At 53.9% G+C, this 18,028-nt stretch overlaps 1 protein-coding gene across 1 annotated transcript in view; it reads left to right on the top strand.

The window, feature by feature from the left end:
• The window catches only part of RREB1 (ras responsive element binding protein 1), a 127,647-nt gene that overhangs the window by 93,740 nt on the left and 15,879 nt on the right, over window positions 1–18,028 (top strand). The window contains exons 9-10 of the mRNA XM_032424673.1: window positions 13,750–13,939; window positions 14,972–17,870. Of these exons, the coding sequence (XP_032280564.1) occupies window positions 13,750–13,939; window positions 14,972–17,870 (3,089 nt within the window). The remainder of the gene's footprint in view (window positions 1–13,749; window positions 13,940–14,971; window positions 17,871–18,028) is intronic.

Consider the following 18,028-nt stretch of genomic DNA (forward strand, 5'->3'; position numbering starts at 1 on the left):
GAAGTGGCAGGAGGAGGAGGAAAGTGGCCGGAGCCACAGGATGTGCTCACCGAGGTTCGCTGTGCTTCCTTTTCGCTGCTGGCGAGGCCCCCAGAGCGGTTGCCCTGAGTGCCCCGTGCACAGGGCGTCTCCCATGACGGGGGGGGGCTTTCGAGCAGCAGGCACATTTTCTGTAACACAAGACGTGTCGCTTATTAGCGATGATTGTTAGCTGTTCACGAGTGTGTGTTGGGGACGGAAGGGCATACCAGCTACTCACCAGCGTTTCGGCTGGATCGGACTGGTAGCACAGAAACCTAAAAAAGCCTTTTGGGGTAAGAAGAGTTCTACTTCGTGCAGGACACTCGGCCCCACGTGATGCCCGTCACAGGCGAACGTTGAGAGCTGATTGTTCTGCTGGTCTGGGTTGCTGACTCCGGGTTTGCTGGGCCTTCCCCTGTCCAGGCAGAGACGGTGCACGGTGCTCGGACTCTCCAGCAGCGCTCAGGGCAGGGCTGCGGACGGGGCGCCCTCGGCTTTCCTTCCCCATCTTCTCGCAAAGCTTTCTCATCAGGCAGCAAGTCCTGTGTTCTTAGTGGCAGACAGGCTTGGGACGTTTGCGACAGACTGCCACTTTTTTTTTTTTTTTAAGATTCTATTTATTTATTTGACAGAGACAGAGAGAGAGGGAACACAAGCGGGGGGGGTGGGAGAGAGAGAAGCAGGCTTCCCACCGAGCAGGGAGCCTGATGCAGGACTCGATCCCAGGACCCTGAGATCATGACCTGAGCCGAAGGCAGACGCTTAACGACTGAGCCACCCAGGTGCCCCAGACCTGCCACTTTTAAAATGCTCCTGCCATGGTTTTTAAGCACTGGGAAGAACCAGGTGCCACAGGGGAGTGACACGATTGGAAGGTCGTGTCCTGCAAGGCGCGGCTGAAGCTTCTCCCAGAGCAGGGGCGAGTGCACGCGCACCACAGCGCTGGCTTTCGGGAGGCAGCTTGGGAGTAGGAGTCTGGATACCTGTTGGACTCGCTGATGTATGGACCAGCTTTCCTCCCTCAGGACACGTGTTGGGTTGTGACTGGGGAGTGAAGAGGTCTGAGCCAGCTGAAGACTTTTGTGTCGAGGGAAAAGCCTCACCGTACATTAACCTAAAGCCGTGTCGGATAACATTATACTTCATCACATCAGCTTGACATTTTTCCATTAGGGGAAAAAAGAATTTATGAAGAGTTTAAACTGCTGAGCCATTGAAGTGCTACAAAATGTCTTTTCATAACTCCCCCATCTCGAAATTGCCCACTGGCCGCGTAGGAGAGGGTATGGGCTGGTGGTCAGAACTCCTGCTCATATGGGACCTCAGTCGGCTGTCTGTGACCCTCGAAGGGAACTGGACCACATAATCCCTATGTTCCTTTCCAGGCCTTATATTCTAGGGGTTGGTCTCTTAACAACTGTCCTTCTGTCCACCAGGAAAAAGCACTTGGCTCTTCCTTTTGCAGGCCCTCTAGTCCTGAGAGATTCGGGAAGTTCATGGTTTCGTGAACGTCCACAGCATCCCCAGGATGTGGGCTTGTGGTGGGTGGTGAATATTGAAATAGCTTTCTCAACTGAGGACCCAAGCAAACAGAGGTGAGGCCTCACGTGGTGAGTCCTGGGCAGAGCCAGCAAGTGCACATGGGACCCCAGCCCCTGCCCCGCGTTCCTTCCAAACAGCCACGCGACCGGGCGCTACGGAGAGTGAACGCGCTGCCCATCTCGGAACTCCTCTGTGTGTTTTATTTCACTTCATACTTTAGTCTGGGATCCAATACCATCTTAGGAACGACCCATTTGCCCCCCTCTAGAGAATCCTATCCTACAGGGAAAATAATTTGACTCTGGCGAGACATTTTCGGGCAGCTGGTGCACACGCCTGCACAACAGCGCTTATAGCCGTGAGAGAGGAAGCCCAAGTGTCCCCTTCTTACGTGGTGGCCTGGATGAGGGTGTGGGCTCCCCTGGAGCGGGGCCTCCCAGACGAGCACCTGCCCCAGGGACAGGCTGGGCTTGCTACTCCGCAGCAGGGATGGGCCATGCATCGGACACCGGTTGTCCCATTCTGCACACTTCCATGGGTAATTCACTTGCCATGTCCCCAAGGCTGTGACAAGGCAGATGCACTGGGAAGTCGAACCTCAAGTCCAGCCTGTTTTCCTTGCCCACTCAGGAATAGTGCCTTCTGTCTGGTGAGGGGTCGCCGGGAGGAGCTTTGTAGCCTGCTGGGGACTCAGCCCCTTTTGGCAGCGTTCCACCCCACTGGAGCCCCTGGACGCTGTGCCCGCAGCGCATCCTGTGTGGGGGTGAGCCAGCCGTCCCCTGTCTAGGGGCTGTTGCGATGTGGGGTGGGGCTTGCATCTGGAAACCAAAGGGACTTGATTATAGAACATAGTTAATTTCCCTCTTCTCCTCTCTGCTCTGCTGTTGCACGTAATAGCCTGCTATCAGGGGAGGCCATGGGGGCAGGCAGGAGCCAGCAGGGCCCAGCCGGGCAGTGAACTGTGACAGTAGCTGGTGGGAGAGACTGCTTGTTAACCCAGAGCTAAAATAGACACCAACTCCATTTGCAAACCCCGGCGGCAGCAGAACCACAGTGGGATGCTACCAGTTTAAACAGAAAGTTTGTAACTCAAAACAGCTGTTGGCTTCTCGCTCTCCTGCCCTGACACACGCCCCACCCCCCAAACCCCAAAGCTGGCAAGGTGCCTCTTGTCCCTTAATAAAAAGTGTTAGAGAAGTCCAAACTGGTGTAAATGCCGAGGCTGTGCCCCGTTCCTGTTTCAAGTTCACGAAGTGTGTGTTAGCGCAGAGCAAAAGGAAGGCAGGAAGATGCTCGGAGCGGCTCTAGCCCTCAGTGCTGGGCGTTGCTTGTGCCGTGACGTGACCCGCGGCAAATCCGCAGCCCCCTGCACAAGGGGGGCTGGCGGAGAGCCGGCATTTGGAATCAGACGCGATGGACAGAGTGTTTTAAATTTTCTAGTGGTCACGTTTTAAAAAGTAAAAAGAAATAGGCGAGATCGATCATGCTTTTTCACTCATTATAGCACTAATACCAAAATACAGTGTCAACACATAATCGGTATAAAAACTGCCAGTGATGTGTTCTGCATTCCTGGCTGCATACAGAGTCTTTGCAGTTCGGGGTGTGTGGCCCTTCTGAGCTCGAGCCAGCCACGGTTCAGGTGTGCAGAGCCCATCACCCAGGCGCAGGCCCGGACAAGCCCGCCTGCGGCAGGGAGGGCGCTGGGGCAGCGAGCAGCCTGGCGGGCGAGGCCCCCGGGCTTGGGTATGAATGACTTGTCTCGGGCTCGCGGGGGGCTGGGCCCGGAGGGGTGACAGCTCTCTGGTTACCGTGGCTCTGGCATTGCGGCTGAGGGCAGACTTTAGCAAAAGTTATTGTCCAGTCTCACGTGGCTTCTTGATGCGAGAAGGGCGGGTAATAGATTTAAATTATTTCAGTTAAAATGCATCCAAATGATTGAGTGCTGATGGTGTGCCCGGCACGTGACCAGACTTGAAGGGGAAAAAAGTGATGCTGGAGATGGGGCCCTCGAGTCAGAAAACAAGGAAATGGGCAGTTATAAAACAAGGCGAAGGGGATAAATTCGGGACCAGGAAGGGCACGGGTTGCCTGTGGTCAAAGCAGAGGGAGCCTGAGCGGGTAGGGTAAAGCTTCCCTTGAGTTTTCCACGGGGCGAGGTGGTACTTCACAGTTTCCTCCAGGTGGAGGCTCTCCTCGGTCTGAGCAAGGTTGTCTGGAATCTAGGTCAGGAATTAGTCCTCAGGGAACACGAGTGAGCTCTGGCAGGTACACCCTCCCTGCTGGGGGTGGGCCTGTCCTCCACCTGCACAGTGGGGGTAAATGCTGTTACAGACGTGCAGGCCCGGCTGAAAGCCACCCCCTCGTCCTGGTGGTGGAGCGAGATGCCAGAACCTTCTTTCTTCTGGATTCTCGAGTGTTCCAAGGAATGTTTGGCTCCCTTCGCTGCACCACCCTCCCCATACACACCCCCATCACCTGCAGGGAGCCCCTCAGACTAATTCACATGGCATGGCATTGGTCCCACACTTAAGTGTAAGGAAAGAGTATAAAAAAATAGTCATCAGCATCTGTATTTAAGAGTCCCAGGGGTCGGTGTCTTGGCCAGGTGGAGGCAGGTTTGAAACGGTGCTGGGGGCTGATGAGGGAGGGGGGACAGATGCCCCCCACCTGGCAGGCCACCCTGGAAGTTGGAGGCACCTTTGTCAGGATGCCCCTTCTCCCCTCTGCCCGAGGGGCCTCTCTGGAACTCGGGCTGTTGAGAGCCAAGGCGGCCACCAGCTTCTGCGCTCACCCCAGCCTGCCCGCCGTGAAGTGCTTCGGATCTGCCCTGACTTCACGCCACACTGGTTGGTTGGACGGTCCGGGCAGGGTGTCGGGACGCGGTGTGCAGTCTGGTAGATTCCTGGGCGTGGGGAGGGCAAGCTGCCGCCCGCCACCGGCCAGGGTACAGGGCCCTCACTGTTGCTCCCAGCAACTGGGAGAGATTAGTGCAGCTGTTGGATGTCAGTTCTCTGGCTGGGATGGGAGGGGAGGGCGGGGAGGGTGGGCACCAGGGCAGGAATGTCTGAACCGGGTGGGGCTCTGAGGAGAGGTTGTTTGCACTTACCCCTTTTTGCCTCTGGAGACAGAGCAGGAAAAAATGAAGCATGAAATCCCTTTAAAAAAGGAATGTCAGTCTCTCGATTAAAACTGTAATGGGCAAGAAATTCAGTATCTCAAGGAAGTAGCCAGGGTGAGCTCAGCTTTCTCGGCAAGGTATCTCCCAGGTTCTGATGACAGGGGCCGGGCCCTCTGGCTGCCCAGAGACTGTGAGGGGCAGGAAAGGCTCCCAGGTGAGCCACTGTCCAGTGTCTGGCCATTAAGAATGTGCCCTGGGTTGGAGAAGAAGCTGGGACGTCACAGAGTGGGAGTTAAGTCGGCCAGCTCCATCCCAGCCTGCCGCCTAGCTTGTCCCTGGCCCCCAGGCCAGCCGAGGCTGGTTCCCTGTCTGGAAAATGCATTTGCGGACTGTGGTGAGGAGGAAGGGGGCAGTCCAGTCCTCGGATGGGTATCCCATTCCAAGGAAACTGAGGCGTCGCATTCAGGGCCTTCTCCCAGGTATTGTGTATTTGACAAGAGAACATGAAAGCAGTCTGCCCTTGAGTCCTCATTGTCATAGAGCACCCCTTTCATCTAGTTCTGCTTTTGTAAAGGTTGGGAAGCTGAATGACTATTTAAATTTGGTTTGAGTCCTACCTACCGCATTTTGTAATCCTTGTTATCCAGCTGTGAACTCTGGATAGTTAGAAGCTTGAAAGGACTGGCTAGCTTTAAAGAGCAGAGCCACGCATCATTTTCCGTGGATGGTTGGGGAAACCAGAGATTCTAAAGAAATGCTTCCTAATGTTTGAAATTTGCCAGAGTGGCCTTTCAAAAATTAAATATGTTTAGCATAGGGGGAAAAAAATATATATGTATATAATTTATATAAAAACCCTTTCTTGATGGAGGTCCCCTGCCCCTTAACTGCCATCATATCATGGTAGATGTGGTACTGCCGTAAAGGTGAGGCACCTGGTGGGGAGGCGCTGGTTATCTCTTCGGCCTGCTCTTAAGCTTTTCTGTGGACTTCAGAGTTTTCTTCCTGTTCTGGAGAGCTGAGGTCACCAGATGAATACAGTATTACTGTAGTGAGCACTGGGAGGAGCTAATCCCCAAATTTGTTTAGCTGCAAGGTTTCTGTTTTTTGTTTTAAAGCTTCTTGGTGGTCTTGCTTTCCACTTCGGTAAACCCCATTGCTAGTAACTTTGCCTTCAAATTTACCTTGGCTTGACTTTCAGTCTTGGGTGTGTTTGTAGGCTTCCTTCCCATCGTAGGCACTTTGGGAAGGCTATTTGGAAAACCCACTCCGGTTGGTGGGCACACGTTCCTTATTTCAGGGCTGGTGTCCCGGATGGTGACAGTTATTCCTGATAGGGTAACTGTTCGCTCTCCTATGAGCCTTCAAACTGCTGGCTTTGTATCAGGCTTCCTCTTGGACCCTCACCCCCTACACAGACTGCTCAGACCGTAAGAGCACATTTATCGCATTTCTACCCCAGATCAGGGTTATATATAGCGTCTTCTCACAAGGGCATGGCTTATAAAAGAACTGGTATCATGGTGCCCTGTCTCATTGTCACAGGTGTCCATCTTCAATTCATGACTTTAAAATTTTAACTTTTGTCTTTTTTAAGACTAGTGGTGGATCTGGGTATGGATGAGAAGATCATTCATTGTCACTCAAGTCCTTTGAGAATTGAAAGGACAGAGCCCTCAGCTAAGGAAGGAGAGTTATCTTCTTGACCTGCTGGCTTCTTCCAGCCCGTGCCGCGCTGTCCACGGGCCTGTGACAGCCGGCGGCAGAGGCTGAGCTGTGGCTACAGGACCCGTGCAGGTCACTTCGCCTGTGAGAATTGGGCTTCTCTACCAGGCCAGCCCACATCAAATCTAGGGCCAGTCTGCTGTGTGATTTTGCTTATTTGCTTAATTTCTGCAGGAGAAGGGACAGGAAGGGCTGTGGATAAAGTGTATATATTGAAGACTCTCTGTGTTCGTGGTGTGTCCCTCCAGCCCCCAGGGGCCGCAGTGGAAACTTGGCTCACCCCCCTGCATGCTGCTGGGAGGCATTTCCCTCCCCTAAGACCCCCCACCCCGGCCCTCTCCTATCTGTGCTTCACACCTACCCATACCCCTTTGGTGGCAGTGCAAGTGGTGCTAAGGGAGGTGGGGGGAGGGCGGGGGGAGCAGATAAGCTGCAGACAGCTGCTTCGGCCTTCTGCTGTTAGGACAGCCCTGACTGCATGCCCCAAAACTATACCTCCTGCCTTCCCACCCACCCCTACCACAACTGCAGAGCCCCGGCCCCGGTAATAGGAGCCACCATGACCGAGCAGCCCTGCAGGAGGCTGGGATGTCACATGGTGGGGAGGGGGGAATGGTATGATCTCCAGGATTCTCAATTAAGTTTTCTTTCTGAGAGAAGCGTTTGCTAACATGTGCTGGAATTCAGGTGTTTTCTGGGTGAACCAGGCTCTGGGGAACTGTCTTGGAGTCCAGAAACACCATGTCTGTGAGCAGAGTGATTTGGAGTTCACACATACACAGGTGTGTGTTTGTAAGTTGAGGATGGGCCGAATGTCCATCCTAGCATTCATCCCTGTGTTTGATATGTAACCTCACCTTGTCTTTAGAGTGTTTCCCACTGATGAGTTTTTGTTTTCCTTAGAGTAATTTATTTCAGTATGTGATGTAAAAAGAAAAAAAGTTTTGTTTTCAGAAGAGTTTTTAGAAGAGTTCTATTGGCATCTGTAAATCCCGTGCCTAGGATTCCCTAGTTACACTTTCCCCCAAATGCGTTGATCTTACTGACAGTGAAGTTCTCCATTTGGGAAAGTTGCCCTCCTCTTGCATTGCCGCGGTATCAGAAAGCAGTCTCTTGAGTTTGTAAGCTTTCCCTCTGGCACACTGTCCGAATCACACACAAGATGAAATCGTCCTCCAGCGCTCCGCGGTCCTACGACTTCCAAAGTGCAGTCCTGCTCCTTCGGCATGTTCTGCAGTGGTACTGTCCCTGAGTTCCTGGAGTGGCGTCCAGGGCAGGATGGAGACATCCCACAAGCCAGGGGGTGAGGGGAGAGTTTTGGGGCCCACCCGACCCATGGCTGTGGTCTTCATGAAGACTGATAAGCCCAAGGGAGGTTAGCAAACGCCCCCAGATCAGAGCCCGCAGCGAACAGCGTCGCCCACAGAGTGACAATGGTCTCCATTGTCCCTGAAGAGCTCTTTAGAAACAGTTGCAGAGTGTTCTTCCCGGGGCCTTGGGAAGGCTGGTTGAACGGAGTGTCTCTGGCTGACAAAGGCCCGTCCAAATGTTTCTGGGTGATGGTTTTCCACACTGGTTTTATTTAAGGTCTGCCAACAGGTGCCGAGCGGGAGATGGCAAGCAGTGTTTTTCTGTGGGGTTTCATTTTCTTCCTTTTAACCACCCCCACGGTGTGCTTCTGGTTTCAAAGCAGGTTTGTTTTTTGGGTTTTTTGGTGTGTTTTTTCCCCCTCTGCCACTTTTGAGCAGCTTATGAGATGACATTCTGTATATTTTCAGAAGTGAAATAGGAGTGCATCGATTGAATCCCATGAATTGGAGAGGCGTGAAGTTGTGGCTCTGGGCCTTACTTGAATTTTATTAGAAGGCTCTGAGTGCACGTGCGGGCTGGGACGGCATGCACTTCTCTTCTGAGCTGTGGCCCCAGGAGCAGGGGGGGTGGCAGGGGGTGGTGGGGGGGGCAGGTGGTGCAGGACAGAGGGCGACCAGGAAGAACATGCATTTCTCCCGTGAGTCTCAAGGATTAAACAGAAGCAGTGGGGACAGTGGTAAAGTTCTTGAGAATGAAGAGCGAGAACACATCCTTTCGAAAGTAAAATTCATTTTCCCTGCGTTTTCATGTTTGCTGTCGTGGCCAGGAAATGGGCTATTCCTGATGGTTTTGTTCCTAGCAATATACGGTCATGGTTAAGTTTGGAGTAGCACCTTGCAGTTTTCCAAGCATTTTATTCTCTGTCACTGACAGTAACTCTGACAATCCCCATGTTACAGAGGAGAGAGCAGTCAGGGGCTCAGAGAAGGATGGGGAAGAGCTCTCCCAGGCCTGGGATATCGGGTGTCCACAGATTTGAGGACCTGTCACTTAATTCTTGCTATAGTAAGGAGGTCATGGAGGGAGCAATTCCTGTCTCAGGCCTGTGTGGGAAATTTTGCCCCGTAGGCAATCAAAATACAGATGAAATAAGTTGTCCAAGATTGCACAACCTCCACTTCCCCTCCCACTGTCTCTGGTCCCCGAGCGTATCCCACACCGCTCCCCAGCTGCCTTCCACGGGGGACACAGAGCTTGTGGTTGTGCTGGTTAATTCAGCTGTGTGTTCACTGAGCACCTATTATGTGTGAAACTGTCCTAGATGCCAGAAACGGGAGGGGCTTGAAGGTGAACGAGAGAATGGAAGGGGGGATAGACCTGTTAGAAGTGAGGAAAACTCGGTGTCATTAAACACTCATGGCTACGATAGCTGCAGTCAGCTCTAACTGCCATATTATGAGACCCTGTCCTCCCTCTTAGAAAACTGACTTGTGACGCCCCTCACGTTGAGTATTCGTAGCCAACAGTGCACTAGTGCAGTAGACTCAGGAAAGGTATTCAAAAGGTCTCTAGGGTACAGGAGAAAAATAAGAGAACTTTTCTTCCCAGGGGCACTTGGGTTCCTCAGTCAGTTAAGTGTCTGCCTTCGGCTCACGTCATGATCTCGGGGTCCAGGGATCGAGGCCCGCATCGGGCTCCCTGCTCAGCGGGGAGCCTGCTTCTCGCTCTGCCTGCCGCTCCCCGTGCTTGTGCTCTCTTGCTCAAATAAATAAAATCTTTAAAAAAAAAAAAAAGTCCAAACCTGGAAATGAAAGATGTTGTATTAGGAGTATGATCCATGCAGTGACCCAGACCTGGATCTTCTCTCAGTGCAGTGAGACTCCAGCGTAAGCCCTTGGGGAGTGAATGTGCAGTTGCTTACCGTTACTCCCAATCGTTCTGTTCTCAAAGATTGCAGTCAACACAGAATTAGTGAATATTAAACCGTGGCTCCTAGAGGAAACACAGCGTTAGTTGCTTGCGAGCCTCTGCTTACCTTTTCATCAACTAATCAATAACAGACCCTGGTTTTATGTTTGTTTCTGCTTAAAGAAATCATACTTAATAAATAGCACTGACTCGGGGACCTGGAACTCCCAGCCCCCAGCACCGTAACTCGTGCCTGAACGGAGCTTGTGGGACACACGCATGTTCTGCCATCAGGCACATCCCAGCTCCTTGAGCTCACGCTCGGGAGACAGCGCTTTGGCGCTGTGCTTGGAGCCCATCTCAGACCACGGAACCACCCACAAAGAGCACAGAAACACGAGAACTGTGGCACTAAGTGGACCGTGTAAGGGTTTACAGTAGGGGCTGGGGCAAGACGGCGGAGCGGCTGCAGCCAGGAACGCACACGGCGGGCGACTCGGCTCTTTGCCCTCTCAGGGCGGGTCCTCAGGCACGCTGCGAGTAGTGGCGCGGATTTTCAAGTACGTTGTAGCAAGTGGGCAAATTGACAGATACGGAATCTGCCAGTAATGAGGATCGACTATATATGTTTTAGGTTAGATAAAATAGTTCACGGACGCGTGACTTCATTTTAATGCGCACCCCACCCGAGCCCTTTACCTGACTTTGACCGTGAGTCCCTCCACTGCGGTGGTCTTCACAGGGAAAGCAGAGCGGGGAGCCAGGGCTAGCCCCCGATGGATCGCACACTCACTGACTCTTACTAGCGCTGTCTCACAGGGTTGCTAGGATGAATGAGTTCAGGTATTTGTTGTGATATTGCAGCATCCGGTGCGGGTGAAGATGAATTTAAAACACTCTGCAAATGTCCTGCGCAAAATGTATGTAGTCAGTGCTCGCTCTTAATTTGGAAAGAGCAAGTGCGGACGTCAGGTGCAGAGTGCCCACGAGTGGCAGCCCTTGGCACCTGCCCTCGACTTTGTTACCTTCTCTTGTCCTCACCTTCCAGGGAAGGCACAGACCAGCTCCCGTTCCCCACGGCTTCCCAAGCCTCACCTGCTTCTGGCCAAGCCTGGACAGAGGGGAGGAGGCAGGGAGAGAGAAAATCAGAACCATCTCCAGTTCACAAAGGGCCACGCCAGATGAGGCCACAGGCTTGACTGCCCAGCCGCTGAGTGTGGCTCGCTCCGCCTGCACGTAAATCCCAGCTGTGGAGCCTTCCTGAGCCCTGGGCTCCACGCCTCCCTCCCACCCCGGCCCCTCCACCTTTTTCCCAGAGGCTCCGACTCAGTGTAAGGGCTTCTCTTCTGGGGTTTTTAATAAATTGAACCCCCCCCGCACCTGCATCTGCCACAAATAGTGCTTTGGATGTTGTTGAAGCTCAGAAAAAGAGACGAAAAGTCAGCCCACTCTCATTAGCCATTTGTAATTAGATGTTGCTCACCTCTTTTTTTTTTCTTCTTTAGGTGGTTCTCTCTTTTACATGTATCAGGTTAAACTTATGCACAAGTAGAGAGCACAGTGTGATGAACCCTTATGCACCCATCCCCCAGTTTCAGGAATTCCCAGCCCATGGTGTTTCATCTCTTCCCCCATCCCAGATAATTTGAAAACAAGTCCCAGGCATCATATTTCACTTACCAACATCTCATTACGTATCTGTAAAGGAAAGGGACTTACAAAAAAAAAAAACATAACCAAAATATTACCACAACTTAAGTAAGTAACAGTGATTTCTTACTATCACCCGATGTCTGGTCGGCATTAAATGTCCCCCGTCCAGACATTTCTCTCCAGCTCAGGGGAGAGCTTCCAGCTGACCACTGGGGTGGTGATGGGGTGGTGACGACGAGGAGTGTGCCATTGAACTTGAGTCTGGGGGGACTGGAGTCACCGCGGTAGAAGAGGAAAGTGTCATTTCCAGGATGGCAGGACGGGACAGAGGTGCCGTGGGGCCCCGGGGGTCACAGCCCCCCCCACACGTACGGTGTGGCACACAGGAGCAGCTGCGGCCAGGCTGCTTCCTCATGGCCTAGTCCTCTGGGTGCTTTGGCCAGGGTTCCCTGTGGTTGGGGGGGCCACCCTCCAGCCCCCCGAACATGAGCCGCGTGCGTGCAAGGGATTGCGGCGGGGGGGGGGGGGCAGGAAGTGGCGCCATGTGGGCCTGCAGCCGTGAGCACCGTCAGCACCTAAAGGCAGCCTGGGTTCTCTGTGACCCTTCCTTCCCTGGAGCCCTTGTCACACTTGGTGAGCCGAAGCACCGTTCCCTCAGGCGGAGTTTTGTGTTTTGAGCGGCTCGCGGCAACCCGGTATTCCAAATTTAATGGAACGATGGCAGGGATCTCGATGGCGAGATGTGGCTGGGGTGGCCCTAGAGACAGCGGTGGACATACAGCAGGACCTTGCTTGCCGTGGCCTGCCACAGCGCGGTAAGGACAGCCGAGTTGCACGTACTTGGTACTTCGTTTCAGCGCAAGAGGAAAATGAGCTCAGCTGCTTCATGGGTGATTTATTATCTCTTTATTAACAGAGAAGAATTTCAGAGCTAAGAAGGTTTCCGCTGAGGTGTGTGCAGTGTAAATCCCGGCAGGTTGCTCTGCCCCTCAGTGACCCACGTTCCTTCCCTATAGAGCACCGCTAGCACCTGCTTTAGGGGTTTTGTGAGAGACAAATGCGTTTGTACATGCAAATACTTGGAAAGGTGCTAGGCCCACAGCCCTAATAGAACTCCTGCAGTCACAGAAACATAGAAGTGTGTTAGATCTGCACTACTTGAGGCCACTGTTGAAATGAGAGTAATGTGACTGAGGAAATTTTAATTAATTTAAATAGTACGGATCTAGGGGATATTGATAATACTGTAATGATCAGATGGTCGTTAGGATGGTTCTCAGTGCAGACCCAGAAGGTGACACTGGTACGAAAGAGTAGAGGAAGCATCATAAAATGCATTTGGGGGCACGTCGGTGGCTCAGTCACTTAAGCATCTGACTCTCGACTTTTCAGCTCAGGTCCTGATCTCAAGATTGTGAGATCGAGCCCCACTTCAGGCTCTGCGCTGGGCATGGAACCTGCTTAAGATTTTCTCTCTCTCCCTCCCCACCCTCTTTCCCCCTCTCCTTCCCCCTGCTCCCCATGCTCCATCTGCTCCCCATCCTCCCTCTCATCACTCTCTCTCCATCTCCCTCTAAAAAAGAATAAGTAAATAATAATAATAAAATGCATTTGTTTCACATCTTTGTGGCCCAGGACACTTAAGGTGTAGGTCATCTCTGAGGTGAAGGGTGCTGATCTTTAGATGGACTGCATCCGTGGGAGTCTTTCAAGGAAAAGGCGACAGCATCGTAACAGGTGTGGGCGGGAGGATGAACGGGGTTCATATTTTATCTTCGCTTCCGTACTGGCTGTGTGACCTCGGCCACGTCGCGTGAAGTGTTTGAGCTTCGGTGTTTCCATCCGTAAGATGAAAGTCAGGATACCCACCCGCCTACCAGGGGCGTGCTCTGTGCCCCTGCAGGATGCCTTGCTCCTAGTCTAGGAGCCACGGTTGTCTTTCAGATAATGGATGGTAATAATATCAGAATTGAATACATAGTCACTGTCGTGTGCTACTAATTCACTTGGAGAATTTGATTATCATTTCATCCTGATCATTTCATCCCCATTAGAGACCAGGGATGCTCTAGATTCTGCGCAAATGTATGCTATTTGACTTTTAAAGAATTATGATAATTAGAATCCATTGAGCCAAGGGAGGGAGGAAAACCTTTGAAATGGTCGCTCTATGCTGCATAATTCAGGTAAGACAAAGTAAGCCTGCAACCGTGGCTTCAGGTTCCTGGCTAAACTTATTGGACACACCTGTTCTGTCTACAAAGATTAGGATACCCAGAAATTGGTAAAATATAACTTTTTTTAAATGAAGAGTTTTCTTGGTGCTAACCACGAACAGAGTGGCTTCTTGATGTCCTATCATTTTTATTTCAATTGAAGTGAAGCAACAAAAAAATAGAACGCGCTACTGGACAAGTGGAAACTCTCACTTGGCTGCTCCCTTATATCCTGTCCCTTTTTCCTGCCAGATGTGACATTTGCTGCGTAACCTTTCGAACACATCGAGGATTGCTGCGCCACAACGCACTTGTCCACAAACAACTTCCCAGGGACTCCATGGGAAGGCCTTTCATTCAGAACAACCCTTCCATCCCTGCTGGCTTCCATGACTTAGGATTCACTGACTTCTCCTGTAGGAAGTTTCCTCGAATTTCTCAGGTATTTTGCTCGGCCCGTGGACCCAGCAGCTACCTCCATGGGCCACGTCGTTGGACTAGACCCCCTCACCCTGAGGCTTCCCTTCCTTAAGATGTTGTCAGTTGGGTTTTGTCTTTCTTTTAATCACAACCTTTTCTCTTGAAATTCAGCTTGATCCTTTCAATCTTCATTGGGTCATTAAGCTGAGAGGGATAGGTGGGCTTTTATTTTGTGTTGAATTTCTTATTAACTTGAGTATGTGTCTAGCTTACCTGTGCTTTTTGCCCGTTCCTGGGGCGTTTGGATTTAAGGTTGTGAATTGCTCACCACCCCTACTCCAGCCCTATCTAAATTGAATTTGTATTTTTTTAAATATTTCTTTAATATCCATGTTACAGGTAAATATTTCTAATGTAGTTTCTATTAAAAATGTTTGGGGTCATTATTAACCTGAACCATATTTGTTCTCTGCCTACAAAACACCTGCCAAAGGCATTTTGAAACTATTTTTTTTTTAAAACTGGGATAGAGGATATCAACAGGGAAACTCTTGAGGCACAGAATCCTGAAGTTCAATGACTTATTCCGTATGTATACACACACATATATGCATATACCCACACGTATGCACTCACATAACCCTCCCCCAGGTGGCGCTGCCTCACGCCCCTGCCCAGGCAATGCCCTTTCTCCGACAATCACGAAGGTAGCCAGTTCTCCACTGGTGGTAGGAAGTCCCCAGCCCATTAGTTTTCCAGGACACCATTTTTAAAAAGAGAATTAATCCTGTCTTTGTGCTGTTGTTACTTAACCATATTTCATTGCTTCTCTGAGATACCCTAGAGATTGATGTCATTCATCAAGCAAGAGGACGCTTGAGATGCTTTGGGGGGTTTTCCTGATTCAGTCCGGGACAGGAATTAGCAAGCAGGGGGGAGGCCAAGGCTGGGGACTGGGGCAGCTTATACAATGGATACCTTCTGCATCTCAGGGTAGTGATTATTTTTAAATCCTCTTTATTCCCTTGCTCTTGCCTACCCGGCTTCCATGCAGGCCTGGTGTGAGACAAACCTACGAAGGTGCATCAGCGAGCAGCACCGTTTCGTCTGCGATACATGTGACAAGGCGTTCCCCATGCTCTCCTCGCTCGCCCTGCACAGGCAGACCCACGTCGCCACGGACCAGGGACGGGAAAGGCTGCAGGCCAAGACCCTGCCCGGGGACGCCCTGGACCAGAAGGTCTTCCTGGCCTTGCTGGGCCTGCAGCACACCAAAGACGCCAGGCCTGCCCCCGCCGAGGAGCCCTTGCCGGATGACAACCAAGCAATACAGCTCCAGACACTCAAGTCTCAGCTACCTCAGGACCCCGGCTGCACCAACATGCTGAGTCTGTCTCCTTTCGAAGCTGCTTCCTTGGGTGGCTCTCTCACGGTCCTCCCGGCTACCAAGGACAGCATGAAGCACCTGTCCCTGCAGCCCTTCCAGAAGGGCTTCATCATCCAGCCCGACAGTAGTATTGTGGTCAAGCCCATCTCTGGCGAGTCGGCCATCGAGCTGGCCGACATCCAGCAGATTCTGAAGATGGCAGCCTCCGCCCCCCCTCAGATCAGTCTTCCGCCTCTCTCCAAGGCCCCCGCTGCCCCTCTGCAGGCCATCTTCAAACATATGCCCCCTCTGAAGCCAAAGCCCCTGGTCACCCCGCGGACGGTGGTGGCCGCGTCCACGCCCCCGCCTCTCCTCAACGCCCAGCAGGCCTCCCCGGGCTGCATCAGCCCCAGCCTCCCCCCGCCGCCCCTGAAGCTCCTCAAAGGCCCCATGGAGGCAGCCTCCAGTGCCCACCTGCTGCCGTCCCCGGCCGGAGCCCAGCCAGACACCGCCGCGCAGCTCTTCCTGCAGCAGCCGCGGGTGGACCTGCCGGTCCAGGCCGAGATGAAGACGCAGCTGGAGCAAGACAGCATCATCGAGGCCCTGCTGCCCCTGAGCATGGAGGCCAAGATCAAGCAGGAGATAACGGAGGGGGACCTCAAGGCCATCATGACCGGGCCCGGCGGCAAGAAGACGCCAGCCATGCGCAAGGTGCTCTACCCCTGCCGCTTCTGCAACCAGGTGTTTGCCTTCTCCGGGGTGCTGCGCGCGCACGTGCGCTCCCACCTGGGCATCTCGCCCTACCAGTGCAACATCTGCGACTACATTGCCGCCGACAAGGCCGCGCTCATCCGCCACCTGCGCACGCACAGCGGCGAGCGGCCCTACATCTGCAAGATCTGCCACTACCCCTTCACCGTCAAGGCCAACTGCGAGCGGCACCTGCGCAAGAAGCACCTCAAGGCCACCCGCAAGGACATCGAGAAGAACATCGAGTACGTGAGCAGCAGCGCTGCCGAGATGGTGGACGCCTTCTGCTCCCCGGACACGGTGTGCCGGCTGTGCGGCGAGGACCTGAAGCACTACCGCGCGCTGCGCATCCACATGCGCACGCACTGCGGCCGCGGCCTGGGCGGCTGCCCCAAGGGCCGCAAGCCCTTCGAGTGCAAGGAGTGCAGCGCTGCCTTCTCGGCCAAGCGCAACTGCATCCACCACATCCTGAAGCAGCACCTGCACGTGCCCGAGCACGACATCGAGAGCTATGTCCTGGCAGCCGACGGTCTGAGCCCGGCCGACGCGGCTGCCGAGGCCTCGGGGAGGATCGAGGACGGTGGCGGGACCTTCGGCGAACGTAAACCCCTGGCGACCTTCCTGGAGCCGCAGAACGGCTTTCTTCATGGGGGCCCCCCCCAGCCTCTGCCTCCCCACGTCTCCGTCAAGTTGGAGCCCGCCAGCAGCTTCACGGTGGACTTCAACGAGCCCCTGGACTTTTCCCAGAAGGGCCTGGCCTTGGTCCAGGTGAAGCAGGAGAATGTCCCCTCCTTCCTGAGCCCCTCCTCCTCGGCGCCCTATGACTGCTCCATGGAGCCCATCGACCTGTCCATCCCCAAGAACTTCAGGAAAGGAGACAAAGATGCGACTGCTCCCGGCGAAGCCAAGAAGCCTGAGCAGGAACCAGGGAGCGGCGAGCAGCCCTCTCCCTGTCCTCCGCCGTGCCCTACCCTGCCAGTGACCTTGGGGCCCAGCGGGATCCTGGAAAAACCCGTGGCCTCCGCAGCCACCACTCTGGAAGCCCACGCTCAGCCCCTGCAGGGCTCTGTTCAGCTTGCTGTCCCCATCTACTCATCAGCTCTGGTCAACAGCTCCCCCATCTTGGGCAATCCCACCCTCATCAGCAGCCCAGCGGTGTTGCGGCCGCTGCGCCCCAAGCCCCCGCTGCTCTTGCCAAAGCCCCCCGTGACAGAAGAGCTGCCCCCACTGGCCTCCATCGCCCAGATCATCTCATCTGTGTCCTCGGCCCCCACCTTGCTGAAAGCGAAGGTGGCCGACCCGGGGCCCACGAGCCCTGGCAGTAACAGCGCAGCTCTGGACAGCTTAGGAAGCGCGGCCCCCAGGGCTGCCGCCGCCCCCGCCAGCACCACCAGCCCAAAAGAATCCAGCGACCCGTCCCCTCCTGCCAACAGCCCGGAGGCGCCCTCACCCACCGAGCAGGGGCCAGTGGGCTTGTCCAAGAAGAGGGGCCGGAAAAAGGGCATGAGGAGCCGGCCCCGCTCCAGCAGCGGCGGGGTGGACCTGGACTCCAGCGGGGAGTTTGCCAGCATCGAGAAGATGCTCGCCACGACGGACACCAACAAGTTCAGTCCGTTTCTACAGACTACAGAGGATGACGCTCAGGATGAAGTGGCCGGAGCCCCCGCGGACCCCCACGGGCCCAGTGACGAAGAGCAGGGCAGCCCTCCCGAAGACAAGCTGCTGAGGGCCAAGCGGAACTCCTACGCCAACTGCCTGCAGAAGATCAACTGTCCCCACTGCCCCCGGGTCTTCCCCTGGGCCAGCTCCCTCCAGAGGCACATGCTCACACACACTGGTAAGAGGGCCCGCCATGCCAGAAGTGCTACTGCCCGGAGGGGAGGCTGTGGCCTGTCTGGCCCGGGGAAGGGGTGGGGGGAGCGGGACAGGGAGCAGGCTTGGAAGCGTAGAACCCTTTCCCCACGACCCCACTTTCAGCTTCTCCCTCAGTCTCGG

This window comes from Phoca vitulina, unplaced genomic scaffold (assembly GCF_004348235.1).
Source record: "Phoca vitulina isolate PV1807 unplaced genomic scaffold, GSC_HSeal_1.0 scaffold31, whole genome shotgun sequence".
In the NCBI taxonomy this organism is placed as follows: Eukaryota; Metazoa; Chordata; class Mammalia; order Carnivora; family Phocidae; genus Phoca; species Phoca vitulina.